This window comes from Sinocyclocheilus rhinocerous, unplaced genomic scaffold, assembly GCF_001515625.1.
Source record: "Sinocyclocheilus rhinocerous isolate Xijiao unplaced genomic scaffold, SAMN03320098_v1.1 scaffold2277, whole genome shotgun sequence".
NCBI lineage: Eukaryota > Metazoa > Chordata > Actinopteri > Cypriniformes > Cyprinidae > Sinocyclocheilus > Sinocyclocheilus rhinocerous.
In genome coordinates, this window is record NW_015642816.1 from 227,384 (window position 1) to 248,277 (window position 20,894).

Here is a 20,894-nt window from a genome sequence, read left to right on the forward strand (position 1 = left end):
GCGTGTGCATGTGTGTGTGTGTGTGTGTGTGTGTGTGTGTGTTGAGTCTGTTGTGTGTATCGCAGAGGTGTTAGTGTTGATAAGACCCCTTTGAAATGAAGGGTTTTGCGTGAGGCGAGTGCAGGTTGCAGCAGTATATGAGCGCTCTGGCGCTGCGGTCGGGATAATCCGTTTGGTCGATGTGTCGAGAAGCGGTCATGTTTTATGTGAACTGGATGGCTGGAGGCTAAGCGAGAGGTTTGGCTGGAGTTCTGAGACCAGACCTGCTCACAAAGGTGCTTGACTGTCTGAACGTGAATGGCTATTGAAATATTGAGGGGGAATACCGGCTTTTATGTGTCGTCTGACTGGAAATCACTTTTCCATTATCTTGCTTTTGTCTTTCCTCGTTTGAAGCACAGCTCCATTTGAGGATCTTTTGTAGGCCAGAATTCAAAGCAAACACATTATGGGATAGTCCTACAATGCTGTACATTGCGTTTATGTCTTAATATATAGTCTAAAATATTAAACTGACAACTTTGACTGAAGACGGAAATCGTATTCGGTTTCTTTATCATGGTATCATAATTAAATCGGTGTTGTTGTTTTTAACTAAAACTTAAAAATATCGGTAACACTTTAAATAACATATATTGACTAATAACTAGTTGCTTATTAACATACATAATACTAGTATATTGGCTGTTTATTAGTACTTCTAAAGCACATACTACAACAACTACCTACTTACTATCAATAAGCAGCAAATTAGGAGTTTATTGAGGGGAAAACTCTTTATAGTTGATAGTGAAAATGTGTTCCCTAATTGTTTTCGGTAATCATAATAGAGCTGAAAGTAAATTAAAATTTAAATTAAAATGTAAAAATAAAATTAGAAATGGGGCATCGGCAACTAACTGAAAAAAAAGTGTTTAAAAAACGATTTTTTTTTTTTTTTTTAGTTTAAGTTGACATAAAACTACTACTATTACTAAATACATAAATAAAAGATAAATATAAAAAATTATAAAAATGTCAAGTAATGTAAAATGTAATTGTAAATTTTGAAATTGAAAATATTAAAAAGCTTGTTCAAAATATGAATGAATATTAAATACATTTATTATTAAATACATATTCAAATATTAATAAATAGAGTTGTATATATAAATCATACAAAAATATCAGTGAATTAAACACAAATAGGGTTATAAAAAAACTGGCAGTTTATTAAGCAATAATCTAGCTTTTTATTATTATTATTATTATTATTAATTTAAATATTTCTAATCTAATTGTAACAGTTTTCTTGGGAATTTAGTTTTGCAGGAAGTGACATCATTTTTGGAGGGAAAACAAGCATAAAATATTAGCAATGCATTTGATGGATTTTGAGGGTTTTGTTGTGCTATTGTTGATTAGTATCACACTCTATAATAATTGATACAATTACACTGATTGGTATTATAATAATATTGTGATAACATTGTAATAATATTGGTAAAGCAACCAATATGACTCAGTCGTGCTAATTTTTGCCATTGTGTTTACTAATCAAGTTATAATAAGTCCGCTATACCCTTTTTACAGAAATACCTTCTTAAATTACAACACACACATGTAAATTTTATTCTTTAAGTTACAGAGACAAAATGCTCTTGATAACAGAAATGAAATGCTTCTGGCTGTGTAGCATTGGTCAATCAGTTTCTTATTTTCATTACTGAATGCTTTGACAATCAAAGCAATGTTAAACACCATGAAAACTTCAACCCGCTAGTGACCTATAAATCAATATTAGAATAGGGAAGAGTGGCTCCAGCTTACACACCCACAGCGCTGCAACGCAATAGCAGGCGCAGGTGCTGCAGGTGCCATCAGCAATAAGACATTTATTTTCACTTTGCCCAATCCATTATCCTAAACTCTCAGGCCTTTCTCGCAAACCTTTACGCACAGCCGCTGCATTCTAATTTAGGGAGAAATATTTAACATAATATTGCATCTCTGTCACAAAAGCGCAGCAGATGCGGTTACGAGGCGTGCAGAAACAGTCTTTAAGGTGCTAATTTATTTCACTGGGCCTGTGAGGCTACAGTATTTCCCCCCTGAAGAGACGACTTCAACATCTGCTCAGCTCATTAAGTTACTCTCAAATCAACAGAGGAATTATGCTCTTTAAAACACTATTAATTATGACAAGCAAAATGATCATTTTTGCAGCACAAGGCGAGCCGCCACGCATAGTCAACAAAGCTTGTGTGCGGAACGCTAGCTCGCTAATGCGAATCTTTACAAAGACGTCGATGACATAAATTCTGTTTTTGCTTCACAAGTGGAGGGATTTTTTTTAGAACTGGGAGCAGTTTGTACAGGTTGATCAAATGCTCGCTAATTTCTAGCGTTTTCGAACGGGATTTCAAAACAAACTGAATAGTTTGCAGGTGCGCGCGATTAGCGCGTAGCATTGGCGAGCCTCTCAAGTGCTTTCCCTGATAAATGTCGACAGACGCATGAGTGGAGGCATTTGTGGAGCTCTTTTTGTTGAATTATTTTGTGAGCCTTGACTATTTTCTCTTTGACAGCTGAGTGCATGACGCATCGGTCTGAAAAGAGTTGTGACACTAAGTATTCTCAAAGCCTCTCAGCAAAGCTCTCCTGGCACGCGGCTGTGAGCACTTGTGCTTTACTAAACTCAGCACTTCCGTCACTGGATCGCTTGAGTCTCTGCAGATTCGCTAATGCGAATCTTTACAAAGACGTCGATGACATAAATTCTGTTTTTGCTTCACAAGTGGAGGGATTTTTTTAGAACTGGGAGCAGTTTGTACAGGTTGATCAAATGCTCGCTAATTTCTAGCGTTTTCGAGCGGGATTTCAAAACAAACTGAATAGTTTGCAGGTGCGCGCGATTAGCGCGTAGCATTGGCGTGCCTCTCAAGTGCTTTCCCTGATAAATGTCGACAGACGCATGAGTGGAGGCATTTGTGGAGCTCTTTTTGTTGAATTAATTTGTGAGCCTTGACTATTTTCTCATTGACAGCTGAGTGCATGACGCATCGGTCTGAAAAGAGTTGTGACACTAAGTATTCTCAAAGCCTCTCAGCAAAGCTCTCCTGGCACGCGGCTGTGAGCACTTGTGCTTTACTAAACTCAGCACTTCCGTCACTGGATCGCTTGAGTCTCTGCAGATGGTGACCTGATCGATCTTAGGGAGTAACTATTGTAACTAATAGTAGCAGCGCGACTAACTTTCAATTGGTTGACAGACTTTTTTTTTTTAATGGTTTAGCCTTCCATTAAAACGTTCATTTTCGCAACCAGTAGCATCACGTTACATTGCGCAATGCGCATACAGCTAAGCGAGCTACTATCAAAACATGCTTGCTTAACATGTACAGATTCTCACATCCAATGTTACAATGTGCCTCTACCTACATTTCTGCAAAATTAAAAAAACAAACAAAAAAAAAAAACGATATGTACAAATTGCTGCAGCTTCCTGTTGAAATGAACACTAGAGGCAGTAAAACTCAGAGAAATTGTATTCCTTTTCACACAAATGATGATTTACAGGGCTACACTGTAAAAAAAATTATGTAGTTTTTACAAAATAATTTTGGCAGCTGTGGTTGCCAGAATAATTTTGTAAAAAATACAGAAAAACTGTAAACTATTTTTACAGTATAAAACTGTAATTTACAAACAAGAAAATTTGAATGTAAACCAGTAAATTCAACAATGCACACTGCTATTAATTGATTTGTTATTTTTACTTCTAAAAACTGTCAAATTAACAGCATTTTACTGGTTAGATATTTTACAGTTTTCCCCTGTATATAGTACGGGAACTTACTGTTAACCTATTAACAGTTTTTTTTTCCGTAGCGTTTTTACAAAATTTTACAGTTGAAATTACACTTATTTTTTACAGTGTAGAGTTTCAATATTATTATATTATTATAACATGCTGTGAGATTTGAAAACTGATACTTTTGAACGTTCGAGTCACATATACAGCTATGTATGGGTTTGCTCGGTAGCTCACGCGATATAGCGTCACACTTGTGAGGTGAAGAGTTCAGATACGAATCCTGTGAAACTATGGTTTAACTAAACAGCTCAAACCAGCATAGAAGGAAGTTAAAAGAGCATGGTTGCATCAGGGAATGGGTTTTTATATCACTTTTTGCGCTCGTTAACACTATCGGGTAGGTTTAGGGCTGGTTTGGTGTAGAGGGTTTGTTATTTTCCAACACGATAGAGCGTTAAACTTTTAGCGACACTCACCGGACATTTGAATTCTGAACAACCGCGATATGTTCCTAAAGCAACATAATAAAAGCGGCGCAGTACATGTCTGTACCAACGTAATAAAAAAGTCCAAGTCTCAAATCTATTTTGTTTTTCAAGCATATATACATATTTTTTTAATTGAAAACAAGAAAAAAAGTACTTGTTAGGAAAATATGTGTTGCGTTGTCCTAGAATCTGCACTCTTGTTTCTAGACAGATGCTATACATAAGGGCAGATTTGTTTGGCAAACAGTTAAGGTTGTATTTGGTAGCTAATAGTTCTCAGGTCAGGCATCTGTTGGCAGGAGTTATGTCTCAGGCCTAGATTTGGCCGGTGGGCCGCTCGGCTCTGCCAGGGGTTTTTAACTTGCTTCTCGGCAGGGCTCCCCAAACAACATTTGTTTACAAGCACACGGCCTGTTGAGATCCTGGTGTTGGCAGTCATCCGGGGCCGGAGCGGAGGAGATGACCTTTCTTACCACGGCCCGGCATGCTAACTTCAATTGAATTACATGCAAATATTTGCTTAGAAGATTCCGCCTACACAAAAACCAGTGCTGCCTGGAGTCAGTGTTGTACAGCCAGGAAGTGATGCGGCTTTTTGATGCTGCTCACGCTAAGCTGGATTCTTGTTGGCAGCTGCGATTAACCAAGCTAAAGCGGCTTGGGATGTGTGAAAAAAAAGACAAAAATAGTTCGCTACATGAGGGCTGTTTCGTCGGCTGGCACAGATATCAAGCCTTTCGAGTTTGAAGATTCTCACACTAGATAAAGGCAACACTTCTCATTTGGAGGCATTAATCAAAGTGCGATCATCACACTTCCTCTGACACGCTTCCCAGAGAATGCTGCCGTTCCATCTGCTAATGAACTGAGAGCGGGACCTTTGCACTGTGAGCTGTCACTGGTGACAAGTCTGTCGAGGACTTTATTACCTTTGCATTTTATAGCTGACTGTGTTTTGTAACTCACTGTTTTACAACTGTAAAGCTGTTGTGAATTATTGACAACTGTTTTTTTTTGTTTTTTTTCGGAAACTCAAGCTGTAAAATAAACAGTATGTAGATTTATCGCACTTCTTAGATGGTCCACAATGTACTCTGTGAAGCGTGGTAGATGAAATCTCTCACTAAGCTAAAAATAGGACTGTGAAATTTCACACAGAGGAAGGTTTCGCTGCTTTTGTGCTGTCATATAGGTCTGCACTAAATCGGCACACATTTTTACATTTCCTGTGTTGATTTTATGGGGAATATCTGTGGAATTAGATGGATTTTCATATATGGTGAAATGGGGTTTACACTTACATGTAACTGAAAGTATGATCAAATCAAGCCAAAATACAATATATTGAAAAACTGTAATAGATCTAATGGGACTGTTAAATACAGTAAAATGAAATATTTTTGGAAGTGAAAAAGTTGTGTAACCATGATGACGTCTTGTGTTTGTGTGTGTGACTACTTGTGGAAAAGCTACTTGCGATGAACTTTTATTCATCATGTGTCTTTCTCTTTACCACCAAAATTACATGTTGGCCAATAGTATGTTATAAGTAGCTGCAATAAGCTCACATGTCGGGGCATGTCAAAACATCTCAAGGGCCCCAAAATCACCTCAGACTTTGACTACCACTGTAGTTTGACTACTTTGATCTATCTACAAACTACATGTATTTATTTATTTATTTATTGAATGTAGTTTGACTACTTTAATCTATCTACAAACTACATTTATTTATGTATTTATTTATTGACTGTAGTTTGACTACTTTGATCTATCTACACACTACATGTATTTATTTATTTATTTATTAATTTATTTATTGACTGTAGCTTGACTACTTTGATCTTTCTACAAACTACATTTATTTATTTATGTATTTATTTATTGACTGTAGTTTGACTACTTTGATCTATCTACAAACTGCATGTATTTATTTATTTATTGACTGTAGTTTGACTACTTTGATCTATCTACAAACTGCATGTATTTATTTATTTATTGACTGTAGTTTGACTACTTTGATCTATCTACAAACTGCATGTATTTATTTATTTATTGACTAGTTTGACTACTTTAATCTATCTACAAACTACATTTATTTATGTATTTATTTATTGACTGTAGTTTGTCTACTTTAATCTATCTACAAACTACATGTATTTATTTATTTATTTATTTATTGACTATAGTTTGACTACTTTGATCTATCTACAAACTACATTTATTTATTTATTTATGTATGTATTTATTTATTTGTCATAAAGTTCTGGCAACCACAGTTTTTATTTTGTTTGTTTGTTTGTTTGTTTACAAACAAATTATGATATTCATTTTCATGCAAAAATGAATATCCTGTCATCATTTACTCACGTTTGTCCAAACCTAGATATAGATAGATAGATAGATAGATAGATGATATATAGATAGATATTTTTTCATCATAAATGTCTCTTTGTATTAAATTGCTTAATTCATATGGGTTGCTTTTATGATGTGTTATGATTCTTTTTGAAGCTTAAAAATGTTGGTTGTGGACGTTTAATGGATGGATAAAAATTAATATTAAAAATATCTTCATTCTGAATATGAGTTTGCATGACATGAGGATAAGCAAATGCTGACAGAATTTGAAGTTTTGGGTGTGTTACCCTTTTAAACTTCAGCAGAAAGATCCCATAACCTTACATTGAAAGAGAAATGCATGCCACATCTAAGGACCACATTATCATCGAAACTCAGCGATTCTTCAAAATAAACATGTGATGTGTGAATTACAGGCATTCAGATTCTGTGTAAATCTATGGGACATTCTGTGGCCAATGATTTTGCATGTGCCTACCTGTTTACGTGTATTTGGATATATATTCTCACTCACTGTCACACAGCATGACTATTTTGTTTGATGGATCCCCTGCTGATGTTTTTGTTTTGTCACCAATATAGATCAAAATTCCCTGTGCTGACCCTAAGGATTATTGAGAATCAATAACTCAAAGGGCCGCGTCTCCCGCCTGACTGAAAGTCAAACATTTAACAGGCTGCCAGACCGTTTAAGTGGCCCATCTACCCTCCACAATACCTCTCTTCTCCTGCAGGCCTGAAGATCAGGTTGCCAAGTATACCGTTTCAGGCTTTTAAGATAGGAATGATTACAGTTTTGTTTGAGCAAAAAGGATACAGTTACTTTTTGTTTGGAAGAAGAGAGGATGGGGAAAAAGGCTTTTTTTGCTTTTCTATCATGGGCTTCTATTGAGCTATTGGATCAGCGCCTGAGGGATCGTCCAGAGAACTTAAACACGATTTATCTCGTGGACACAGTCCGACACTTCTGTTGAGGAATATAAAGCCGGGTTTGATTTCAGCGCTCCACATATAGACAGATAGGAGGATTATTGTATTTATTTTTTTTATGTGTGCTCTCATATAATGACACCAAACACAGACGTATGGGAGGAAAACTGAAGAGCGAAAGAGAGAGAATTAGGAAAATCAACAATTGAATTTAAAGTTTTAGTTTGCAATAGGTTTTATGTGTTTATTCTATACAGGATGTAAGTTTTATGAGCTTTTCTTATTTTCTAATCCCTACAGTGCAACAGGAACTAGAAACAGTATAAAGTCTGTCTCAAATGTATATAATATATAATATCCCAGATATTATTTGCACTGTAGCCACACAGTATATATGAATCATTGCATAAGACAGACAAAAAAAAATAATAAACAAATTGCATGATACCTCATTTTAACAGCAAAAAAAATATGCAAAAGCACTAAGTATCTGAGATTTGCATATAGAATAATCAAATTTGTTCTTTTAGTTTGGATGTTTTTTTAATGAAGTTGATCCAGTTCACAAAAGCAGTCTGAATGGTTCGTATACGATTTGGACTGATCTGGTTCTCACTGATCCAGTAAATTTGGTCCTTAAATTTTTCCTCAAAGCTGTTTTTTTGCATCAGATAACTTGGTATATAGTTCACATATTGCATGGACAATATTTATGATATTGTTCTTGTAATACATTGCTTGTGTGTCATTTCTTCAAGCTCACTTCCTTTTAGTAGACATACTACGGGTTTAGTCTCAAATAGTTTTTTTTGTTTGTTTTTTAGCATCCATAAATACCCTACAATTAAATAAATGCTGAAAAAAAAACATTTGAGGTTAATAAATGTAACTAGCAATAATGTTTCACAACATAATATTTTATTATTATTTTAATTTTTATTGTATTTTTAAAAAGTATTAAAATATTGTACTTTTTAAATATATAGAAAAATACTTGTAATTTATTTACATTTTTAATTATAATTTAGGTTTATTTTTTTATTATGAAATTTTATTGCACACACACATATATATACAGTATGTATTATATATAGCCACTTCAGGTTATGCTTTATAGTGATTTTAAGGTACAAAAATGACTCTTACCCAGTGAAATCTGTGTAATGCTTTATTTAGCAATATACACTCAATATTGCAATACCACTCTTGCCACGTAGAGTTTAAACTCCATTTGAACTGTAAAACTATAATATAACATTGTGAATATGTAACAAAGTTATTCTAAGTAGTATCAGTGTTTTATGGACAAATGATATAAACCATAAAAATATGTCATACTTGTTGAATGATGTCATGTCTGGGACTTTATGGGAAGGAGGTAAATCAGGACAGATTACACCATGCATTTTTCATCTGCAATAATTAGGTTGGACAAACATTGAAGTACGTCATTGTTTTCTCAAAGCGATCAGCTAGTTAAGATGAAAGACATTCTCTCTGATTGTCTCTGCCACTGAAGTTTAGAATATTTCATATTTCTGAATTGCTTTTCCTCTGAACAGTATGAAACTCATTCAAGTAATTAGCACAATATGATATCTTCATTTAATTAGGAATCGCTGAGGGGTTAGACTTATCAAATACAAGTCTCAAGTATATAGACTTGGAAACTTTAAAAAGACAATTACAGCACATTGCATCAGGGCTTCGCTGCATCACGCAAGAAAATACATTTTCGGCTTGATTTGAGGTGAAATGTAAGGTGAGATGTAACTGTTTTGTTCTCAGCTCCGTCTCCTGTAACTGTGGTGAAGAAAGGCAAGACGGCAAAGAATAGCATCTCGGTGTCCTGGCAGGGACCCGACCGACCCAACGGCATCATCCTGGAGTATGAGATCAAGTATTTTGAGAAGGTAAATACCGCATGCTGTAAACAGGCACAGGTTACATTGCACGCCAAAATCAAAAGAAACAAAGAAAGAAAAGTCTAGGATATTTAGAGAGGTATAGAGTACACTACAGGTCAGAGGTCTCTTCTGCTCACCAGGACTGCATTTATTTGATTAGAAAATACGGTAAATACAGTAGTATTGTCAAATATTGTTACAGTTTAAAACAGCTGTTTTCTATGTGAATATATGTTTATTCCTGTGATCAAAGCTGAATTTTCAGCATCATTCCTCCAGTCTTCAGAGTCACATGATCCTTCAGAAATCATTCTAATATGCTGATTTGCTGCTCAAGAAACATTTCTGATTATTATCAATGTTAAAAACAATTGCGCTTATTCATATTTTTGAGGAAACCATGATACACTGCCATTCTAAAGTTTTTGTAAGATTGACAAAAAAAAGTAAAAATATTCATTTGATGCATTTTTGCTGAATAAAAGTGACAGTAAAAACATTTATAATGTTGCAAAAGACTTTTGTTTATAAATAAATGCAGCTATTTTGAATTTTCTATTCATCAAGTAATCATGAAATAATCACTGTTTTTGTTTAAATTTAAGTAAACGTTTATTTGGGGGGAACCCCCCCACTTGCTTGCTTATTTATTTATTTATTTACATTTTGACAGAAGCCCTCAACCCAAAATGATGCAAATCCAGTGATCATGTTTTACAGCCTCATTCGAGAACTAAATGGTCCAGAAATCTGATCTTTGTCAGCTGGCATTGTCAGTGTCACTAATTTGCTTACATTTGATTAGAAAAAGTGTAGACTATCCCCTTCTTCATCTTTCTTTTATATTTTGGCCACCATGCTCTAATAATGTACTGGCCGTTCTTTTCCATTTCAGTTTCAGTGATTGGGAACAAAATCTGAGATTTGCTAAGTATCTAATTTATCAACAAATCATTATTTAATTTGGATATTTTGAATGAAATTCTGAACGTTTCGTTCTTCTGATCCTCAAGTGATTCATTGAGCCAGTTCCAGCATTTAACCGCTCACTAGAGATTAAGATCAACGGATAACAACTTAAATTTGGTTACACACAAAGCGGTTTTTGCCATCAGACGATTTCGAGAAGTCGTATAGACTATGTTTATGATAATGTTCTGATAGTAGTACATTGCTTTCAGCCATAGTTTTCCTAAAGCACTTTAATGAAATTTGTGTTTTGCAGACAATCCTTCCGAATCTGCCAAGTTTGTGTCTTTTGCAACACAACCTCTGTAAAATCTTTGCTTGTCTTTACTAAATCCTGACAGTAGTTTAACACCAAAAGAGGGTTAGTGCTTGTGCAAAATGTTAGTAAATCTGGCCTTTGGTGTCCTTTTTCAAGCTTGAACTCTCTATTCCACAGTCAATGTAAATGCATGGAAAAGAGCAACCAGTATATAATTCAAAATAATTCCAGAAGACAGAAAGTCATATGTCTGTGCACCAACATGAGTTCGAGTAAATGATGACATGATTCATCCTCTAATGAAGTGACGTTACAGCAGCAGGGTTGTCGTTGGGCGTCTCAGTCGACCACCCCACTGGCGACAACCCTCACAAAGCCCGAAACTTAATCTGCTCTCCGATCGCCCTCTCTGATTGCTCCTCACCTTGCAGCATTTGCCGGTTGCTTTGTTGAGCCATTTAAAGACAGAATACGGCTGAAAACGAGCCTCAGCTCCTCATGACCTCAGTGTTTTGGACTGTTCTGTGAAACACTGATACGATGCACTTAGAAAACGAAAAAAGCTATGACGACCCACAGCCACTCTTATGCAAGCTAATGGACGGAGCACTTAACACAGGGCTTTAAAACAAAGCCAATGAAGAAACCGATCCTCACTACTGGCCACAACACACACACACACACACACACTTTGCCGTTCTCTCATGAGATGTGAGGCCTTTATCCTTCGTTTTCTCCCTCTCTGACCGTTTTTGTCTTCTCTTTTCTTCTGGTGGTTCTGTAGGATCAGGAAACAAGCTACACCATCATAAAGTCAAAGGAGACGGATGTTTTGCTGGATGGCCTTAAACCTTCCTCAGCGTACATCTTTCAAATCAGAGCGCGCACCTCCGCGGGCTACGGAGGCTTCAGCCGCCGCTTTGAGTTTGAAACAAGCCCTTACTGTAAGTGAAAAATAAAACAAACAAACCAAAAATAAAATAAGATTTAAATGGATGAGCCACATTCAAAGTCATTGAAAGTCTGAACGTTTCGTTCTTCTGATCCTCAAGTGATTCATTGAGCCAGTTCCAGCATTTAACCGCTCACTAGAGATTAAGATCAACGGATAACAACTTAAATTTTGGTTACATTCCTCACACAAAGCGGTTTTTGCCATCAGACGATTTCGAGAAGTCGTATAGACTATGTTTATGATAATGTTCTGATAGTAGTACATTGCTTTCAGCCATAGTTTTCCTAAAGCACTTTAATGAAATTTGTGTTTTGCAGACAATCCTTCCGAATCTGCCAAGTTTGTGTCTTTTGCAACACAACCTCTGTAAAATCTTTGCTTGTCTTTACTAAATCCTGACAGTAGTTTAACACCAAAAGAGGGTTAGTGCTTGTGCAAAATGTTAGTAAATCTGGCCTTTGGTGTCCTTTTTCAAGCTTGAACTCTCTATTCCACAGTCAATGTAAATGCATGGAAAAGAGCAACCAGTATATAATTCAAAATAACTCCAGAAGACAGAAGGTCATATGTCTGTGCACCAACATGAGTTCGAGTAAATGATGACATGATTCATCCTCTAATGAAGTGACGTTACAGCAGCAGGGTTGTCGTTGGGCGTCTCAGTCGACCACCCCACTGGCGACAACCCTCACAAAGCCCGAAACTTAATCTGCTCTCCGATCGCCCTCTCTGATTGCTCCTCACCTTGCAGCATTTGCCGGTTGCTTTGTTGAGCCATTTAAAGACAGAATACGGCTGAAAACGAGCCTCAGCTCCTCATGACCTCAGTGTTTTGGACTGTTCTGTGAAACACTGATACGATGCACTTAGAAAACGAAAAAAGCTATGACGACCCACAGCCACTCTTATGCAAGCTAATGGACGGAGCACTTAACACAGGGCTTTAAAACAAAGCCAATGAAGAAACTGATCCTCACTACTGGCCACAACACACACACACACACACACACTTTGCCGTTCTCTCATGAGATGTGAGGCCTTTATCCTTCGTTTTCTCCCTCTCTGACCGTTTTTGTCTTCTCTTTTCTTCTGGTGGTTCTGTAGGATCAGGAAACAAGCTACACCATCATAAAGTCAAAGGAGACGGATGTTTTGCTGGATGGCCTTAAACCTTCCTCAGCGTACATCTTTCAAATTAGAGCACGCACCTCTGCAGGCTACGGAGGGTTCAGTCGCCGCTTTGAGTTTGAAACAAGCCCTTACTGTAAGTGAAAAATAAAACAAACAAACCAAAAATAAAATAAGATTTAAATGGATGAGCCACATTCAAAGTCATTGTAAAATAAAAATATATGTATTGTAAAAAGCGAATTTGATGCTTTCAGATTTTTTTCTTTTTTAAGTTATCTCCGCTATCGTCTTTAAAAAATTGTCAATTTCAATGTTTTTGTTCACTAAATGCAAAATGCCTCATTCAACCAATTCATTAAGGCAATTATGAATTTTTTGTTTAGCAAATGTTCAGTTCATAACACAATGAACTGATTCTGATATATGTTCAGTGGCAAGAAAATGTATGTGAACCCATTGGGATTGGTTGGTTTTCTAGATTGATTGGTTATTAAAAATCATCTGATCTTCATCAAAGTCACAAGTATAAACAAACAATGTGCTTAAGCTAACAACAAACAAACAATTATAATCTTTCATGTCTTTATTAAACACGCCCCATTCATAGTGCTGTGAAAAACGTATGTGAACTTTATCTTGCTTGCATTTTTCCATCTGCCATTTTCTGCATATTGATTTACTTTGTTGAGCATCAGTGGAAGTTTTTACCCTTTATAATATTTGTAGGTAGGTGTATGAGTCCATCAGTTGTCACCAGTATAAAAAGATGGATCGCAAAATCATATAGTCACTATTGTAAAGTGTTCAAATATGCAGAAAATGCTATATGTGATGCTATGCTTGTGACTTTGATTATTGATTATTATAGTTATTGTATGCACAAAATGTCACCTACAAAGCAAAGACATATAGGATGCTTTGGAAAATTGTACATAGACCTCAACAAACTTCTATTGTTGATGCACATAAAAAGAGCATATAAAAGGATGAGCTCTCAACGCAATGAATAACTAACAAAAAAAAAAAAAAATCAACAAAAGTCAGCAAAGAGTGAAACAATAATCCAATAACATTAACAGCATTATTCATATCGCAGTGCATGCTGGGAACGCACACACCCATTTCACCAATATTGTTCAATTTAAAATTCTTTGTTCAGACAACTGTGTTTGACTAGTTGGGACAACATTAGGGAGAATTCTGCTGCTCTAACATGGGTTTTTATGTTTCATTTAATTCATATTTGAGCAACTCTTAAAGGCAGAGTAAGCGATTTCTGGTAGCCAATGTTGATATTTGAAATCACCAAAACAAACACGCCCCTACCCCAAAATGGTCTTGCCCTTATTTTGATAGCTCCGCCCCACATATACGTACGCAACCCAGGCAACGATTAGTTCTGTGAAACAAAGCAGTAGACACGCCCCTTATTGCTGATTGGCTACAAGTTTGTTTTGCTATTCGGCCCAAATCAGTTTTCTAAAGTGTTTTTGAAAAATCACATACCCTGCCTTCAACCAGTTGCATATTAGCATGCATATTACTAGCATATTGGCCGTATTAATGGCTTATTCTGCATGACCATAGATTAGATCCCTTAATCCTGCACCATACCTAAACTTAACAGCTTCCTTACTAACTATTAATAAGCAGCAAATTAAGAGTTTATAGAGGCAAAAGTCATAGTTAATATGCCACACAGTGTTGGCTGTGTGTAATAATTGATATTTCACAGTACAGTTAAAGTGAATTTAGCAGGAAACAAGGTAGTGATTGTGATGAAATGGCACAAAGCTGCTCTCAAACCGTGCTCTTGTCTCTCTCTTGTGTCTGTGTTCCAGCAGTAGCGGCCTCCAGTGATCAGGGTCAGGTGCCCATCATCGCTGTCACGGTCACTGTGGCCATCATCCTCGTCGCCTTGGTCACAGGTTTCCTGATAAGTGGCAGGTAAGAAGACACCATAACAGTGATTATCACATTTGCGCACTGTGCACAGAAAATCTCAGTCTGTCATGTTACTTTAAAGTAGTGAATAAGCATTTATATGGACAAAACGCATCTGGAAAACAGAAAAGTGAGCTGCTACAGGAAAAGTGCGTGATATAAACATGATGAGACATGCTTTATATCAAGCGCTTCAAACAAACTCATACTAAGTATTTAGCGCGGCTTGCCCTGTCAGGTGCTTAGACAGATATGTGTGATCTTTGATGCATTTAGGGGTGGGGGGGAAAATATGCATTTAATATGCTGCATGCTATTGTCCTCGCTGGCTAGAGGAAACAAACGGAGCCATGTTCTGTCTATCTATAATAAACAGTCTGCAATTTACTGGAATTATGCTGGAAGTGCAGTAGGTGCAGATGTAAACTTGTTCATTTTTGTTTGCGCTCATGAAAATGCTACGTTTTGTTTTTTTTAATATATGGAATATTGAGTTTGAAATCTAAAGAGAGATTGTCTGAAAATAAATAATTTCCTGTGCCCAGGGACTATACGGGAACCTAAGTCGTAAACGTTTGATTTAACATCTCACAACATTTTACCTCTGAAGAACATGTTCTGCTAGTGTTAGAGTTAACATTAGCATTGGAATCCGTAAGCATTTCCATTCGTTCCTGATGGAAGTACACAACTTAACATTTTATTTCATCAAAATACACAGCTATTATGAAAAAGAAGTACACTCTAGCATACTTATTACTTAGTTATTGCAATTAAATTTCAATCTAACATGGATTAAATGTATATTCAATGCAATTAGCTGAACTTAATAGTGCTTTTTTGACCCAAATAGGATTTAAGTATTTAAATGTAATTTCACAATAATTTCTATTGTCATTGAAAAAGTAATTAATTCTATTGTCATTTATAGGTAACTAAAATATATTTGAATGTAATTTCTATTCACTCTTGTATGTCATGTATTTAGATATTTGTAATTACACATTTGTAAAGATGAAGTTGCAATTAACACACTACAGTTAAAATTATAATCAAGTAGGCCTACTTTACATGTGCTAGTTAGTCAGACTAAGTGTACTTTAAAGTACAATTATTGAAAGATTAAAACAAATATTTAAAATGTACATTAATGTTTATTACTTATTACTATGTTATTACAGCATTATTACTGCATTATTACAAAGTGCACTTTTTAAAAGCGTACTTACGTTTGTTAAGATAATCATGAAAGTGTCTCTCTTAAACGGCCTTTTATTTTATTAATATTATATTATATGCAAGTACAGTTTTTTTTTTATAATATACTTGAAGTACACTACAAGTGCACACGTATCACAATCAAGCAAACTTTTTCAAGGGTTTGAATGTCTGTCAGTGGAGAACGGGCTAACTAGCCAATGCTAACCTCGAGCAATGTTCGTCTCTCCTCACCCTTCACCCTTGAACTGAACCACAGCCTTTAATTCAATGCTGTCAAGTCCTCCTCGAGATTGACAATTGGCACGAGAGCAAAACCTCAAACAGACATCAGCAGGCTGAATGCCTCAGAAGCCTCGAGATTGCCACTTGAAAGGCAGTTGAATTGTTTAAGCAAGGGTTAGGATGTCCCTCAAGGGTGCGACCGTTTCAGGCAATTACTCTTAAAGTGTGTATCAGTGTATCATGCGGGCCACAGCCTCGACACTTCCGTCACCTTTCATGTCGCAGATGGGTTTGAAGCACGCTTTCTCCTGCAGGAAGCAATCAGGGTTGTTAATAGCCTTCTTGGCCTTACTAGGTCAAGACGTATTCATGAATGAGCTGCAAGGGCACCGTCAGAAGCCTATTACCCCAGGCTGACTGGAGAACAGGCTCCTGCTGGACAGGGCTGTTAGTAAAGCTGTCAGAGAACCATCCTCGCAGACATTTGAAGGTGATGGTGCGAAGGTTTTGGGTTGAGTCGAGGACACTGGCTGAGAATGTACACAATATCACACTTTAGTTTGATGTCACTTCTTCACATATGCAAGAAATATTCATGTACAGAAAGGTACCGACATTCTACCATCATTAAAGGTACCATTCAAAAGGGTTGGGGTTATTTATTTATTTATTTATTAATGTATTTATTTGTTTACTTTCATCAAGACTACATTTATTTTATTTAAAAATACAGAAATATTATGACATATTATTATCATTTAAAATACCAGTTTTCTAATTTAATATATAGTGAAACGTAATTTATTTCTTTGATGCAAAGCTGGATTTCCAGCATCATTACTCCAGTTTTCAGAGTCACATGATCCTTCAGAAATCATTCTGATATGCCGATTTACTGCTCAAATCAACCAATCTATAACTGTTAAAAACAGTTAATATTTAATATTTTTGTGCAAACGCTGATGCTTTTTTTCCATGGTTCTTTAATGTAACGAAAGTTGACAAAGAACACAATTCTGAACAATACTTTTATTATTGTAAAATAGACTATTAGTGTTTCTTTTATGCTAGTAAAAACAGTAATATTGTCAAATATGTATACATGCAGCCTTATAAAGCTTATACTAATCATAAGAGTAGCCTTTCTTCTAGTTGGGATTTTGGTTTTATAGCTTAATATGTCAGACTGAGTGACAGCACAGAGGTCCAATCATTTTCTCAGAAGAAAGTGGAGCACAGGAAGAGGCGGGGCTTCAGGGTCGACGTGCTGGTCAGACTCATCAGCTCTACATGTGTGTCTCCCCTGAGACTGCAGCCATACAGCCAAATCCCACGGGATTCACACACATTCATTCACGCTCATTCACACCTAAACAGAGAAGGGTCGGCCTGAAAGGGAAATGGCTTGTTTGGAATTTGGGCCATAAACTGGGCCATAAACTGATATTCATAGTAAGCATCCGGTAAATGGTATTTTATAGACTGTGGGAGAACTCATAATCAAATACTAGTGTACTGCATTATATATACTGAAAGCTACCAAGGAAATAGTATGTGATGTGCATATGCACTATGTCAAGTACACAATCACATTTATTTTTGCATATTGCATACTGTTTTCCTGGCAGCATGCACTCTATATTATGGAGTACTAGAATAATATTTGAAACTATTATTATTAATCATACTATTAATAACAATTAACACTACCATTTGTTTAAAACATTGTCATTTTGGTATCAGTGTTTTTACTGTTTTTTTTTTATCTTCATATTTTCTGTTGTTATTTTACTTATATGTAAGCTTATTATATTTGATTTCAATTCAGTTTGTTTGTTTATTTAATTAGTTAGTTAGTTTTAATCCTGGATTAAAATTGTAATCAAATTAATCACACTAATTAATTTTATTACAGTTAATAACATTTGTCATATATAATTTTATAGCAATAATTTCAAATCAGTACTAAAATCTAAATCCTATTTTATCTTTTATGATGATAATTAATATGTTATGCACTAATAATTGCATTTTCACTTAACTTATTTGCAAACTAGAAGATAATATACAGTGATCATGTACAGGTGGTCAAATAATTTTACTATGCGGGCTGTACTGTATCTCAGGTCTGTAGTGGATATCGCTTTGTTTCTGCAGTTCATTGTGTCTGAATGTTCACTTTCTCATTTCACACATACAAACACTCTGCTGGCAGATAAAGCAGTGATGCATTGGGTTCGCTTAAGACTGCTGTCATACTGCATGTGTGTGTGTTTGGATAGTGTCCTCTGGAGGATTCTTGTGCTGAAAGCAGATAAAACCATTACCCTCCCCGTATCCACTCGTTCAATTAGCAGCATTGCATCTAAAAATGAGAGTAAACGAGTGCAGGGTTGATGTCTGTTTATACATCACAGACAACTGCGATGTATAAACAATAACACAGCTTTTCTTTTTCACAGACGTTGTGGCTACAGCAAAGCCAAGCAAGATCCAGACGAGGAGAAGATGCACTTCCACAATGGACACAGTAAGTCTAACTGAAACAGACAGACAGACACGTCTGGGGTCAGCCAGAGTTCAGTGGGCTACAGTCTCATCCTATCATAAACTTATAAATGACGTCAGGACAGGATTTATTTATTTTTTTTCACAAACCATCATCCTATGTGTGAATATAGTACATATTTTGTATATATTTTATATATTAAACAATAAATATTGCCAAACATTCAAAACAGAAGATATAATTCATTTAGAAAATATAAATATATTTTCAAATATATTTCCACAGTATTAATAATTATTATTAATGATGCCGTGTTGCATAATAATAATAATAATAATAATAATAATAATAATAATAATAATAATTGTTTAGTAACATTGCAGTAACTGGGACACCCATCTGTAATCTGTAATCCGAAAACCTCACTGGCCCATTAGGCTACAACCACACTATCCACGTAGCCAATAATACGACACACAGACATGTGGCATATTTTGGTGTATTCTTATTATGTAGTCCTAAAGCAATCCATCAATGTGTTGTGCTTGGCGCAGCAGGGAAGAACAAACACGGTCTCTAGAGATGAACCCTCAAACAGCATCTCCTGCGTGCATCCTCTTACGGTACATCACATGACCCAACCCCAGAGCTGTGAGCAACATTTCCTCCTCTATGTCTCTGTTTCTTGTCCTCTCTCTCTTCATCACAGTCAAATTCCCAGCGGTCCGCACGTATATCGATCCTCACACCTACGAAGATCCCAACCAGGCCGTCCACGAGTTCGCCAAGGAGATTGATGTGTCCTGTATCACCATTGAGCGGGTTATTGGAGCCGGTGAGTGAGTTATGAGCGACTAAAACAAAACAGGCCTTAGGAACAGAATTACAGTTAGCTTGCATGGTGAACATTCACTGCTGAGAAGGAGAATTTGAGACGTTTGGAGCGTTTGGACTGACTGTGCAGCGTTTTGTATGAGATGAAATCTGTTTAGATACTGTGGATCATTATGTTGGATAAATTATGCTCGATAAACTGCCTAACAACACCCTAGCAACCACCCAGAATGTCCTAGCAACCACATAGCATTCTATCTTCTACTTAGAGGAATAGTTCACCCAAAATGAAAATGTGCTGTTAATTTACTCACCCTCAGGCCATCCAAGATGTAGGAGACTTTTGTTCTTCAGTAGAACAGTTAAGAAGATGTGGTCACACTTTATTTTAAGGTCCAGTTTTTGCTATTAACAAACCATTAACTATGACTTTTGCCTCAATAATAGTTAGTAAGGTAGTTGTTAAGTTTAGGTATTGGGTAGGATTAGGGATGTAGAATATGATCATGCAGAATATGTGCTTTATAAGTACTAATAAACAGCCAATATGTCAATAATAGGCATGCTAATAAGCAACTAGTTAATAGTGAGAATTCGTCCCTAAAGTAAAGTGTTACCGAATATTTTTAGCTAAAACTGTGGTTCTTGATGATTCATTAAATGCATAGGTGATTCATAAAAAGTCAATGGCTGCCCATCTTTGAGAATATAAACAAGCATACCAGGCAAGACAAAATTAATACCCGTGGCTCCTGATCATATATCGAGGTCTTATGAAGCAAAATGATCGGTTTGTGCAAGAAACTGAACATTATTTACAACATTATTAATTGAGAGCCTCAGACGAACGGTCTGGAGTGATGTCAGGTTCAGACTTTATTCATTCAGAAGGAAGTTCATCCCTCAGTAGCTTTGCACTTTGTCGCTTTCCGAGGGAAATCTGCCTGAGCACAAATGAGGCGCTTCATTGTCTGGCTCTTTGCTGCCGCGGTTCACTGATGGCTCTGCCTCGCGGTTGCAGGTGAGTTCGGTGAGGTGTGCAGCGGTTTGCTGCGGCTGCCAGGGAAGAGAGAGATCCCAGTGGCCATTAAAACTCTGAAAGCCGGTTACACCGAGAAGCAGAGGAGGGACTTCCTGGGCGAGGCCAGCATCATGGGCCAGTTCGACCATCCCAACATCATCCACCTCAAGGGGGTCGTCACTAAGAGTGAGTGCTAGGAGGTCTCTGAAAATTATTGTTTCTGTATTACCCTGTAAAATATGTTAACCTGTAATTGTTATCTTGTTCTTGATTTTACCCCTCAGTTTAGTTTTGTTGGTGTAACCTAAAACATGTTTGGGTTGATTAAGTAATGTTAAATAATGTTT

The 20,894-nt window shown here is 36.3% G+C and overlaps 1 protein-coding gene across 2 annotated transcripts in view; it reads left to right on the plus strand.

The window, feature by feature from the left end:
• Nucleotides 1-20,894, plus strand: part of epha5 (EPH receptor A5) — an 81,883-nt gene that overhangs the window by 44,454 nt on the left and 16,535 nt on the right. The window contains exons 6-11 of one of the 2 annotated variants that reach the window (XM_016573692.1): nt 9,364-9,488; nt 11,495-11,654; nt 14,638-14,743; nt 18,646-18,713; nt 19,402-19,527; nt 20,548-20,733. In XM_016573692.1, coding sequence (XP_016429178.1) covers nt 9,364-9,488; nt 11,495-11,654; nt 14,638-14,743; nt 18,646-18,713; nt 19,402-19,527; nt 20,548-20,733 — 771 coding nt within the window. The remainder of the gene's footprint in view (nt 1-9,363; nt 9,489-11,494; nt 11,655-14,637; nt 14,744-18,645; nt 18,714-19,401; nt 19,528-20,547; nt 20,734-20,894) is intronic. The other variant, XM_016573693.1, reaches the window with a different exon arrangement.